Here is a 14,147-nt window from a genome sequence, read left to right on the forward strand (position 1 = left end):
TCTCAACGGTGATGCCGTAGACCGTGACTTCATCATCAACAGTATGGTTGTTGTCGATAGAATGCACCATCGTCTATGGAATGCTCAACGCCAATGGTGTCATCGTCGACAGTATCTTTGTTTTCGACAATGGAGCCAAAGTCGTCCATGTTTCCTTTGAAAACCTCTTCTTTTTTTTTTATTACAACTGAATCGCTGTAGCGCTTAGACTCTGCTTTGTCAGCAGAGGAGGTGGCTGCAAGCGATGAACCAAATAAATCATGCTCACTAAACTGAACAAGTTTCCTTCTTGTGCACTACCTTCTTGGAAGGGCTTGGAAGGGTACTTCTCACAGAATCTAACCTGAAGAGGGGGCATCTCCTTTAGAAGGAGGAACATTCTTTTTACTAATAAGAAATAAAGCCAGCCTCCTTTCTCTGTCCTTAAGAGTTTTAGTTGAGAAATACTTACAAATCCTACATTTTGCTGACTTATATTTAGGATAAAGACAATAAATACACTGAAAATGTGGGTCATCAGGGTAAATCTTCTTGCTACTACAAAATAAACAGGAATTAAAAAGAGATCTCTTTTCTTTGTCAGCCATGGTGACAGATGGTGACAGTTGATTGTCGGATCAAAAGATCTCCATGGTCCAGAAGTTGTAACAATCTTCCCTAAAAATAACTCAGAGTACAGTAGTGCTGAAGATAGTTCTGGTTCCATTACAGGGCAGGCCAAAGTGGAATCAATGTAAGATTCATTGCAAGGTTAGAGCAGAGCTCTGACAGGGGACTCACTCACACGGCGTGCGGTAGAAATCTGAACTATGGTTGACTCTAGGGGGAGTAGGAGTGCTTAAGCTTCCACCTCATTGGCTGAAGTTTGGGTTCTTTCAAATGAGGTGGATGTGCTACTAAACATACTAAGGACATTTTACATCATATAATATATGCTGTATATTTTAAACGTATGCTGCTATTTTAACGTATCGAGGACGCCCAGCATGATGAAGGGGAGTGATTCAAGATTGTGAATATATGCATATATGCAATCTCAAATGTTGGAGACCTTTACATTATAGTCATCTTTCATCCATTGTAGGAAGAACTACTAGAAGCAATACAGTTTGTAGTGTATGCTAAAAATTCTGTTCACATGCTGAAACAAGTGGAATATGTTTTACTCATAGAACAAAATATTAGAGATGATAAACCAACCTTATTTCTACACAAAAAGGCAAGTAGTGTGCACCACTGTTCTTGTTTACCACCTCCTCCAACAACAGGGGCTCTTTCATAGCCGATGACATTAACAAAGCGAGCAGCTTGTCTAGGAGTGTCCAACAGACGTCCTGCTCGCATGGGTCTGACAAATGAACATACAGGCCTGTTTACCCAGTTCTCATCCTGAAAAAGATGAATACATTGCTTGATGAGCAGTGAAGTAAAGAAGGTTATTCTTAATCATTAGATAAGCAACAGGCTTTGAAGTAAAAGGCCTACAAATAGACTAGACATCAGTAAAACATTACCTTCACGTTTATCCCAGTACTCCTAGCGCTAGCTCTGCCTCCTTTACAAGGGTCTGGGAATTCCCTGCACTATTACACAAGGACCAGAAAAGCTGTTTGTTTCACCCTAATAATGCAGTCAGTCACCCATAATTGCCAGAGTGACTTACAGTTGAAGAGACCCAAAGAGGGGCATGCTAAAGAACTCATCAGTATGAGTGGTTCATTTTAGAGGTCTCTGACTTGGCGACTCTGCGGCTTTACAATACCCACTTTCCACTTAGTTCCTACAGGATTTGGCTGATATGCAAGGTTGTAAAACCACATATATTTACCCAGAGGAGAGCAGGGAAGGTATTGTGGAGAAGAGGTGCAGGGACTAAGGTTACCAGAATTACCATCAAGGTAAGGTTTTCTGACTCTATTATTCTGCTTACCATCTTTCCTAACTGGTTTAGAATCAGATCACACAGCCCCAAAGAGTTTGAAGGGGGAGACTGCAAATGCCAACCAGTGATGAAGCTTCATTTTTTCATGCTGGTGAACTCAATGTGTAATGATTGCATAAAGCATGAGGCTCAGCCCACATCACTAGCACAAATACATTAGCAACAGGGCTATCTTTGGAAGACATGCCAATGGTGTTTTTATTAACACTAAGCCTATGAAGCCTCGATTCCTCAATCACCATTTGACTTGGAATGTCCTCAGCCAGGGAATGCAAGGTCTTACAGAAATACTGGAAGGATTAACTACTGATTAAGGGTTAAACACGGTTACAGCCCTGGCTTATAGCAAAGGCAGCTGCTTAAATTTCATTCAGCTAAGATAACAGAAACAGCGCTCTCCTCCAGGAGCAATCAGAGCTGTAGATGTACAAGCTGTAGGCACGGACAAAAGAATGGAGGTCCCATCGACTTCCCTGACAGAGTAAATTGACTTGGATCTCAGGCCAGAAGCAGGGCAGATATGAGGGCTACTAGGAATTTGATAGATACCACCTGTGCCCGAAAACAAGTGTGTGATGAGCATTTAAGGGGAATCCCTGTGGTCAACATTTTATATATGAGTTTTCACAGACCTGCAATGTTACTAATGGTTAAGACTTTGCTCACAATCTTGAGTACACTAGGCATAACTTACTGTGATTAGTTTTCATTAGCTGGACTCCATTTTGTAAACATTACTGTGTTGCTTTTTATATACTATCTGCTTGAAACAACTAACATTCATTATGAGAGTCTATATGATTTGTGACCATCACAGCACCTTGGCCAAAAATTCTGAACATTGTAAATTCAAGTATATAGATCACAATTCCACTTTTTGGGTCTGTAATTATTTCACGAAAGTAATTTTTTTCTCACTAAGTATATTGAATCCAACCTATGCATTTGCCAATGTTCGTCAGAATAATCTCATTATTTTATATTGAGGACAAGTATTCCTTGCAATCATGGGACAAATGACCTGTTGCGTATTGTAGAACCATTTTTATTTTATATTTTTATGAACAGGAATCTGGCAGCAATAATCCACATTTAATATACATGCAAGAAGAGAAATCTCTTCGTGCTGGTGGGAGCACTAATCTCGATACTGTGGGGTGTTAATCTTAATGTTTTGTTGCGTGATTCAAACTTATAGCCAAAAGTTCATTCTGTTATGAGTAGTCTTTATTCATGAAGTGCATTCGTCGTCATGCACAATTCAATATTATACTTTCACCAAAAGTTGACATTCAACAAGAACCCAATGCATTTCGGGTCATACATCGACCCTTCGTCAGGGATCATATCTTGTTAGAAGGGGTCCTCCGGTGAATTGTTTCTATCGCTTGCGGCTCGTACGGGGTGCTGCGCAGCGGTGTAAGTGTTTCATCTTTAACAAGATATGACCCCTGACGAAGGGTCGATGTATGACCCAAAATGCATTGGGTTCTTGTTGAATGTAAACTTTTGGTGAAAGTAGAATATTGAATTGTGCATGACGACGAATGCACTTCATGAATAAAGACTACTCATAACAGAATGAACTTTTGGCTGCAAGTTTGAATAACGCAACAAAACATTAAGATTAATACCCCACGGTATCGAGATTAGTGCTCCCACCAGCACAAAGAGATTTCTCTTCTTGCATGTATATTAAATTTGCTTTTGAGCTCCCATGGACACGGCGCAGGTGGTTGAAGCACTTTGTGGATTATATTGCATAGTTTAAAAACTAAACATCAAGTGTGCACGTTGGCAATAATCACTCAGCAATAATCCACAGCCAGCCTTGGAGTGTGTAATAGGTCAAGACAGTAAGGAATGGCTTGTATACGAAGAACACTTTTACAACATCAGTGGTATAATTGCCACTGAGGCCACACACCGGGCCCAAACATATTTGTAATCGACACTGGAGACCTGAGACCTATTATCAAGTGGTCATCAGAAGGTTTAGTGTCACATCCTACCCATCCCCCTCAATCCATTGGGGAAGCCTAGACTGTTCCACAGCTTTTAGGGGTAGAATAATTACCTATCTGTTAAACTGAAAAACCTGCAGACATTGTAACAGCCTTAAAATGGTGGTCTCTGATAGTTTAGGAGGCCGACAAGTGGCCCCTCAACTTACAGACCAAGAGAGCTTTTGATGCTTATGTAGATTCAACAAAGAATTCCCAATGTTGAATGGAGATTGGGATTATCCCCACCAGAATTTTTTTAGGGCAAATTATATTTGACTTGGAGGGTAATTCCCAGATGCGGGCCAGACAAAGCTTCTGGGAAAGAAACCAACTGGACTGTAACCAACAAACCCCTGTGCATTACATGTTGAAGGTGCATATTAGGCAACGATCAGTCCTGTGAGACTCGCAGGAGTAATTCTTGTTAGTTGGTTCCAAACCTCCTTTTACCATGAATAAACACACTAAGAATATATCTTTATAATGTTATTAAAATCAAAACCCTAGCCTAGTGCGAACCATGTGTTTAGCAGTTACTATAAAAACCAACAATATAGTGGCAAAAATACTGATAAACAGAATATTATGAAAAACTGCAACATTGTAACAAGGATTTAGAATTTCTCTACATTTGTTCTTTAATCCCTCCTGCTTGCCTCTAACTAAGCTAGACTTAGCACCAAAAGGAGACTGTGCAAGTTTCTTAAATGGCCTTGCCTTTCACCCGTACACCTTAGAAGAACAGAGTTACTGTTCTGTATGAAGGCATCTGGTGTGTCTCTCTCTCTCTGGTCAGCTATGATGTCCACAGACAAGTTGATAAGGCGTCTGGCAACTCGATGTCCCTGCCTTTGAAAAGGATAAGGTGTTTACAGCTCTTGTCTGTGCGACCTCTCAGCTACCTGGAAGCGAAGATTCTTTTCTCCCTAAAAACTGTCTAAATGCAGTTTAAATACTCCTTTTCAGCTTGTTGAATGCTGTCAGAATAAGCAATCAATAGAATAGGAGCCTTAATGCACTTTCACCTACCTACGCTTATGTGAAAGACAGTTGACTATCTGTATTACATATATCAAAGATTACTCATGCGCTCAAACCAAATATTGAACAATGTGAAACAATGTTGACTGTTTGATAATAACTGTTGGCTACAACACTGAAAATATAAAAACAGTAAATGATATATGCCTGCAAACTGAGCTATAAGATTGTTCTGAAACAAATACTAAATATTTTCGTGCAAACTGAGCAAAACAAATATGCAAAGCAACATGTAAAAAAACAAATATTAAACAATACTCAGTGCTATGCATTTGTAGCTGAAAAAATATGCATCTGAATCGATGAATATGAAACACAATGAGGAGCACTTAAATAAGAAAAATATGAAGATTACATCAGACTTATGGCAACCAAGATACACTAGTGATAATTAATTATTTTTTTAATAAAAATGGGCCCACACTGGGAAAAACATGCACCAGCACAAATGCTGCGGGAGGTACAGAAGACATAGCTATAAAATAAAGAGATTGTTTTGGTCCTAAATGGAAGATACAGATGAAATTACCTGTCTCTCTCCTCCAGTTACGGTTTTACCTGGGCTTCTAAGCACTTTCTTTAGCTTTAAGAATCATGAAATGTACACTGGACTTGTACAAATGATGGTGTGGTGAGGTGATTGATTTGTTCATAGCTGTAAATAAGTGAGCAACAATCATCGCTGGCATCATCATAGGCCAACTGATTGTATGATAATACATGGGGAAAAAACAAATAAGCCAAGTTACTGACACAAATTACCCTAGTGACTCATTGTCAAACATGCCCGCCCCTGTCTTCTGTACAGATATGGGGCCCTCTTTTTCCCTCTAGACAATACAGCAGTAGCTTCCTGAGATTTTCAAAGGGAGGCTTACCAGCATGCACTTAACTACGAGGGGCAAGCCCCTGTCACTAACTCCTTCCCCACTTAGCCTTACAGGAGTATTTGTTTTTACTCTCTGGCAATACATGAATGACATATATGTAGACAGAGTTGCACGAGTCGCAACTATGAGTAAAAGTCCTTACGGTTTGGTCCAAGTCTTTCTTAGAAATGGGAATATTTATAAACATGAACAACTCCTAGGTGGTGAGTGGTCAGAATTCCAGAATAGGACCTCCAAAGACGTTCTCCAATAGGTGTCAGGGCACTGTTTCAGCTGGAACAAAAGTTGCCCATTTGGTGGGCCACAGAGAGTAGATATGTATTTCAGTGTCTAACAGGTCATTATGATGAAAGTACAGCAGCTAGAATTATTGAGGATTTTTTTTTTTTTTTAGAATGCAGCAGTACCCGACATACCTGTGCAAAAATCTTTACCAGCCTGGTGCTGTGTGATGGTCTGATCTGCAGATACTCCCTCCACCACTGTTTAGCATACACCAGAAACAAACGCTCCTTTTCTGCAGTCTTCTGGTGTTCCAATGCGAGCTGTTTGAAAAGCAAACCATTAATTGCTGTTCACAAGCTGGTATTAAGCTTACTTATAGTACCATATTAAAAGCAACACTTTGTAGAACATCTTACTCTTACAAACTGGACAATTGAATTTCATAAAGAGATCAAAAAGTAATTACAACGTATGCCACAGATAGAAAAGCAAGGACATAAAAGTAACTGCATTAGATTTCTATTTTTGAATAAACTTCATCTTACTGCATGTTAAGAATTTGTCTACCAATCGGCAAATCAGCCATTTTTAAGACATTACAATGCATTTGCCTTTAGTACCTTCAGTGCTTGGTCCAAAAATCCTTCCGTTTCATTTCATGGGCTATTCACTTACCATGTACCATGAAGCAAAACTGTGTCTTAGCAGTTGAAAAAGTAGCGATGCCCAAGAAAACAAACTAAAAATCCCTTTACAGTACATTGACAGAGATTAGAAACAAGGAAGAATCAGGGTCTGTGGGCATCAATACTATCATCTGTTCCGCAGCATTCAGCAAGGTGGTCAGGGGAATTCTCAATATAGCCATTGTCACATTTACAAGCAGGAAAACAGAGCACCAAATAAAAAGCTTTACAGCCTCAAACAAATGGCTCAATTTGCCAAATTGAATTGATTTTGTTAAAAAAATTATAATTCATTGAAATTTTAAAAAGTTACTTACGTAAGGGTAGTGGCCAGGAAGGTCTTTCACAAACCTCTTTTAAACAGGAAAAAAAGGAAAAGCAGGGAAAAGTAGAAAGCTAGGCTACAAACCCGTAGACCGGAAAACTGACACTAGGTCTTACAGTCTCCCAGTATCCCATCATGGTCAGATTCCCATCATGTTCTGCTAATGGCAGTTTGTACAGTTAATTTTAATGGAAGGGGAATGATCCTGGGTATTATTTCACATCATGCAGAGTGTCCTACACAATGCCCAGATAGGGAAAGGATTGAACTGCGACTGCAGCTCGTTTAATCTGGTTGACATGCAAGCCCAGATGGCCAAGCATGGTTAGTGTCAATTGAAGTGTGCAGACCATCCTGTGGAGCAGATGTTTTGATCAGGCGCACATCTACCTAGGGGTCTACGAAAAGGGTCTGTTTTATGAAGCATGCAGCTAATACTGCCATACACTTGGAGAACGTTCTTGGTGTTGACTACTGACCGAATGGTAAGATTTTGTATGTTTCATGTATTTGTTGCCCACTAGGAACCTCGGTAACTTCTGCTATTTCACCACGATTAGAATATGGATCTGACAGAAATGGTACCTGATTTGCCTTTAGAAAATCCAGAGATATTTTTGCCACTTTCTCATAGGTACCACAAAACTGCTAAATGCCGTACAATGTCCAATGCCTCGCACAGCTGATCTTCTCTGATGCATGTCGGATTTTTTCTCTACATTTGCTTCAACTCCATTAGAGAAGACCACATTTTAGTTATTCGCCATCAGGACAGTCAACTCTAAATTGCCTTTTCTTTAGCTTTAGGGGATGTTCATACCAGCAGTGAATGTGACTAATGCTCTTTTTACACACTAGGACCTAGTCAACTTCCCTAAAGTGTGGTTCCTTTAGGCTGAGTAGGCTTTGTGACAAAAGCAAGCTGTAATGCCAGTATTAAGGTTATCTTTTAAGATGGCATACAGAACTTATCAAATGGCAGGCCAAGGACCTTCTGATTGGCCTCAGGAGTCAAGTACGACAACTGCAGCCATGCTGTCTAAATAGTAATGGTCCGAGGGCAACATGTACATCACTTTTCATCTCATCTCCATGTATTCAACAAATGAGAAAGCAGCTCACATCTAGTAACCCACTGGGGCCTCCTAACATTTGTCATACTAGACCAATTAAACAATACCACAGAGTTACCAAAAAGGGTTCATCAAAATGTTTCTTTGATATTCAAGTGACACACTTAGAAAGGCTGTTGGGGATTGCTATTACATTGGACTTCGAAGATTCATGGATACCTTGGTATTATTAAAAACAACTGAATATGCAGCACACACAGATAATTACCTGGGCATTCACAATTTCCTGAGACAACGTCTGGTTTAATCTTGGGTACAGCTCAAGTTTAATATTCAAGACACCAACAGAAACCTTGCACTCTGAACCTGCAAAAAAACAGCAAATGTTACCAACCTGAGCCAATTCCGGTACACTTAGAATGCTCAAATCCAATACCAACTATTGTAACACATTTAAAACATGATCACACATATACAGAAGTTAATAAATCTTTAATAAACTGTCTATTAGAGCACAGCACTGTACAATCCAACAATCACACTTCTTAATCACTTCTCACACCCATTGCACCACAGGATACATCTGGCCTCCACTAGGGGTTGAGGGTGGGGGGAGCTATCTGGGCCTGCTAGAGCGCGTTGATGTCAACCAACCAGCATTTGAGGAGTTGGAGCCAAATTCCTGGGTGAGCGTGGGGTGGAATCTTCAACCACCGCTTCACCATCCTCTCCCAGGAGGTCTATCATTGAGCCCCAGATCTCTAATCCCTCTCCACACTGTTATCTGTGCAGACTTTTCAGGACTGACAGTCTTCAGCCACTGCCCAATCCAGTACATGAGCTCTCCATTTATCCTGTGTCTGTGGTACCAGGCTGGCCCAGTGAATGGCGATGCACAGTCTGGCCAGCACCAGTCCCAGTTGAGCAAATCTTTATCTCATCTTCCTACCCTTTTTAGGGAGTGGCAATAGTCCTAAAAGGCTATGTGTATTGGCGGTTCTGCTCTTACACCGGTCAACCTCTGCAGCTTCTGCAATATTTCCTCTCGAAAGGACCTCACTGCATGGCATGTCCACGTGACTTGTCTAAAGTCAGCCGGGGTCACTCCGCATCTCCGCAGAACGCATTGGGTAAATCCAGTGCAGGTGCTGAGGCCTCAGATAAGCTCTATGCAAGCAGTAAAACTGTGTCAACTTAACTCTGGCGTTGCTGGCCACTTCTTGCACCTGTGCCCTAGCTGGCCTTCACTATCCTTCTGAAAGGGGGGAATCCAGGCCTTTGTTACAATTATCACAGGCAGACGTTACCTCTGTCTGCCTATCATTCTTTAGGGCAGTATACAACCAGGAAACGATACCCCTGGAGGACCCTGGGTCTAGCCTCACCATCAGGATGTCAAGTCACTAGGTTTGTCTAGGAAGGTCGTCCATAGCTATCAGACTATGCTGGGCACACTTGTGTATTGCGGAAACTGCCCTGGACCTGTTCCGAAGTGTATCCCTGCTTCCTCCAATGTCATGAAGGTGTCGTTCAGAAACAATCCTCCTGCCTTCTGACAGCCACCCTCTACCCAGCGTGAAACAGCCATGCAGTAGCGCATGTGCATGAATGGGCGCAGCCACCATATGGGGAGAACTATAGAGTATGGCACTCGCCTCAAAACCTGAGTGACCACCTATGAACATTCCTGTGCGACCAGAAAGACTCTAAAGGGAGTACCTGCTGGCATTCTGCAGCCTCTCATGAGTAGCTTGGGAAGGTTGTCTGGTGTAACCGATCCCTCCAGAACCATCTTCTCCCAATTGGGGCCCTTTTTGCAGCACATTGCAGCATACTGCAGCAGACCAGCCAGATAATATAACTTAAGGTCCTGGAGGCCCCGCCTTCTCTCAGGAAGGTCCAATTGTAATACCTCTAGTCGGACTCTGCTCAGTTTTCCTGCCCACACCAAGGACACCAACAACCTATCAAGCTGTCAAAATAAGGAGTTCAGCAGGACGCAGAACGAGTTCTGCATAACGTAGAGGCACATGGGCAGCAGGACCATTTTGCTTAGTGCCATCCTGCCCATAACCAACAGCGGTAGCGCATTCCAGAATTGTATGGAGGCTGTAAGGCCATCCACCGCCCTTCCCATATTTAACTCGCATTGTTGGTGTTGGTCATGCGTTATCTGCATTCTCAGATATCGGAACTGCTGCGACTCCAAAGGCAGTCCTACCTCAGGGAGGTCTGCTGCCCACCATCAACCAAGGACGCTAGGGGAAAAGCACTGGTTTGTGACAGTTGACATGTAGGGCAGATACTCTCCCGAAGTCAGCCATAAGTCAGAGCAGGCATGGCACAAATCGTTCTGGTAACTTATTTTAGGGTGTCATCAGCGTACACTGACAATATGCATCACGTCTTCCACTTACACACCTTAATCCTTATGTTCAGCCCCTCATATGTATCGCCAATGACTCCATGGCAAGTGCAAAGTGGAGTGGGGATAGGAGGCAACCCTGCCTGGTTCCCCGCTCTATGCGTCTTACACCACCTGTCAATTCTGCACCCTCTCCCTGGGTTCCGTATATAAAAGGAGCACCCATGATAAAAATCCCGGACCCAGTCCCATCCTCCACAGTTCCTCCCAGGATAGGGTATCAAATGCCTTCTCAATATTCAGGGCAACCAACACTGCCCCTTACCACTGTGCCCTGCGTTTCATGAATGTATGTGAGAAATCCGCCGTAAGTTCATATTTATTTTATTTATTTGATGAGTTTTATACAGCGCTGGCTAGCCCAGGAGGTATCAGAGCGCTTTACAAGAGTATCAGCAAGAAGCAAGTTACAGAGAGTTACTATACATTACACAATGTGAAACATTAAAAACACGAGATTACTCAAGAATGGCAAAAAAGACATATGATGAAGCAACGTAACACAGTGGAATAACAATACTAGCGAGCCTAAGGGGCAGAGAGGGGAAAAGGGGAGAAAAGTAAGGAAAGGGTAAGGAAAGCAGATTAGGACAGGAAAGTGAGAGAGAGACAAAAGAGAGGTGGGACCAGAGGATTCAACAACAATCGAAAACGTGGAGCAGGTCCATGGAAAAGAGAGACGATCGAAAGGTCACCCAGATGGAGACCAGCGGGGAGGAGGAAAGGACAAAGGTAACTAAGATGGCGGATCTAGGACATGTGTGTCAATAGAATATAGTCCCAAAATGGTGGGGTACATATGTGTCCACGTCCAAGAGCTAAGGGGGCTGAGTCCTGAAAACCAAGCGAGCTGATTTCACGGAGTGGAACTAGATGGGGCAAGGAGCCAGAGAGTCAGAGGAGGGAGGAATGCAGATGATTGCCGAAGCACAGCACAGCATGCCGTCTGCATGCACAAGTTCTAGGCAGCGGGGCCAGCAATGTACGATCCGTTTTCCGCAGGTCAAGGGAAGACTGTTTCAGGCACCATGGCAGGAGTCCAGTGAGAGGGAGGCAGAGTGTCTCTCCCTGGTATGAAACCACATTGGTTCATGTGCACTAAGTGCGTGACCACTCAGCTTAGTCGCAGCTTAATGTCCATATTCAGCATGGAGAGGGTAGGAATGAACCAGGATTTGCCAGGTCATTGCCAGGCTCTAAAAGCATAATTACTAAGGCTTCTCGCACATGGATTGGCAAAGCTCTGTGTCAACAAAGTTAGGGTGATTTTAAGAGGGTACATAATGCAAGAGGACATTGAAATGGCATGTCATTAAGTCTGGAAACATACAGCTCATTCAATTATGGTTTAAAATAACTGGTCTATATTAAAGAGTACTTCTAGGTCTCTAACATTATGAAAGAGTATATGGGTTGCTGGACGGCATACTTCTGGGGTAATATTGCATTGTACAGGATTTTGTGACAAGATTCTGTGCCATAGTTTTCCAGGGGACTTGAGAGTGAGGGATCCTGGTTGCTGTGCACCCCAGATAGTGGATCCTAAGCAGTTACTTGGTACCACATGTTTTAAAACATCACGAGGTAGGGAGACTCTTGCACATATTCAATAGTATTTCCATTACAACATAGTTTCTTCATGTGTGAATCAAATGCAGTTTATATTCTGCCAAAAACTAAACTGGTCTGGAAGGTGGACATAATGCTCAATTGTGCTAGGCTTGGGTGCATGCTTCAGTGTTCAGAAAAATGAGGGTGCTGTGTTCTTTAGCAGAGCATTCTTGGAATGAAGGCTATACCACCTTTTGGGAAGAGGTAGACTCTAGATTAGAAGTTGCCTCCTGTGGTCGCAAAGCTGAGTCCCTCATCTCAGGCAACAGGTATGTGGTATTTATCTGGAGGGCTCAATGGCAAATGGTACTTGTTTGAAAATTAATGAATGTTGATGGTGTGAAGAGAATAGTATACATTTATATGTTCCAAATCGCCTTATTGCCTGGGGTAGATGAGAGATATTCTCTGTAAGTAGCTGTGAGGAAAAATGAATAATTTCAATGTTTTGCTTTATCCCTCAAACTTTGGTCTCCTGGCTTCTTTACAACAGATACATACACACTCATTTGATGATCCTAATGGAAACAGCAGACATCAGTTTAAATTAAATATTCTTTAATACAAAATTACTCCTGGAACTTCCATTGACATGTCTTATTTCTACTCGAGGATTATGCGTCTACAGAAACACTGCAGCCTCTTCAACAATGTTCACAACCATAATAATTAAACAGCTACGCCCATGTACCTATGTAAAACATAAGCATTTTCCGATTTTCCTTTTTAACTGCACCAGTCCTTACCAATTAAATAGCATTGAATGATGGGCATTTTTCAACCCTCCTAAAAATCCTATAATTCCACTCCGCGCCCCATGGCATCTTCCAATGGGACCAATAATGTGTTGGGCAGGTCTGGTTCTTGGATTCACAACTGCCATATAGCAAAGGAGGTATCATAGTCCATTCATGGCAGTTAGAGAGTACAGTGTGCAATATGACACTTCTGAAGTCTATATCAACCAACTATGAAATGTGTCCATTGCCCATTTCAATCTCTTAAGTAATCAAGCTAAATTTGACTAAGAGAGATAGTCAAACAGACATAGTAGAAAACAATCAAGTTCTTAATTTTTAAAAGCAGAAAATATGAGCAACACTCATACATGGGCTCAAACAAGTAAATGCGCCTTCCGGTGAGGTCTGCAGGCTTCCGTGTTTAGGATATCCCACATGTCTACATGTGGGATATCCTAAAGTTGAAGTCGTGTCTGGATAAAATGATGCGAAGATTTACAAAGTTGGAAGGGACTAATTCACCTTTCGGACATATAATTTCTTGTACAACAGAGCATAAAAATGATTAACAATTGTTAAGGGGGAATGCCACTTAATGTATCTATCCTATGAAATTGGATATATTTGATAAATTATCGCAACATTCCTGGTGGTCATAGATATGTTATGAATGCAGATGTGATTTAGACATGTTAACATTTACCACTTAAATATCTTCAGAAAAAAACAACTTGGGATAAAATGTACCTATACTGTACTTTCAATAGTTAAAACCACCATCAAAGCAAGGTCATTTGTAATCCTCAGCAGGCAAGAATAACAGCAAATCCTCTCACCAACATGGAAATTCCTATTTTCTATATATTTAACTCTCAAACAAAATATCCCTGTGATCCAAATTGCAGTTCATTCTTGTAGCCATACAATGTCCATGAAAGCCACAACACACATAAGCCATTTAAGTTAAGTTGCATGGTGCATTTCTACCTTTGCTCACCTCCTCTTTCCTTTATCACTTGTTTAGGTTGCACCTGCACAGCACATGGCTGTGCTTGTGAAGTCTATTGTATTTACTAAATCTTAAGAGGGGCTTACATCCCGCCTTCACTTCTTATTTGTCCATGGGCTTGTCACTTTAGTTTTCCTTTGTTTCTATCAGTTGAGCGATGTAGAGTTTTGTAGA

General features: G+C 41.7%; 1 protein-coding gene across 1 annotated transcript in view; it reads right to left on the reverse strand.

The window, feature by feature from the left end:
* Positions 1 to 14,147, reverse strand: part of CEP76 (centrosomal protein 76) — a 275,662-nt gene that overhangs the window by 115,532 nt on the left and 145,983 nt on the right. The window contains exons 6-8 of the mRNA XM_085605853.1: positions 8,457 to 8,554; positions 6,296 to 6,424; positions 1,201 to 1,389 (exon numbers count right to left, since the gene is read on the reverse strand). Coding sequence (XP_085461979.1) covers positions 1,201 to 1,389; positions 6,296 to 6,424; positions 8,457 to 8,554 — 416 coding nt within the window. The remainder of the gene's footprint in view (positions 1 to 1,200; positions 1,390 to 6,295; positions 6,425 to 8,456; positions 8,555 to 14,147) is intronic.

Source organism: Triturus cristatus, chromosome 5_1 (assembly GCF_964204655.1).
Source record: "Triturus cristatus chromosome 5_1, aTriCri1.1, whole genome shotgun sequence".
Lineage (NCBI taxonomy): Eukaryota > Metazoa > Chordata > Amphibia > Caudata > Salamandridae > Triturus > Triturus cristatus.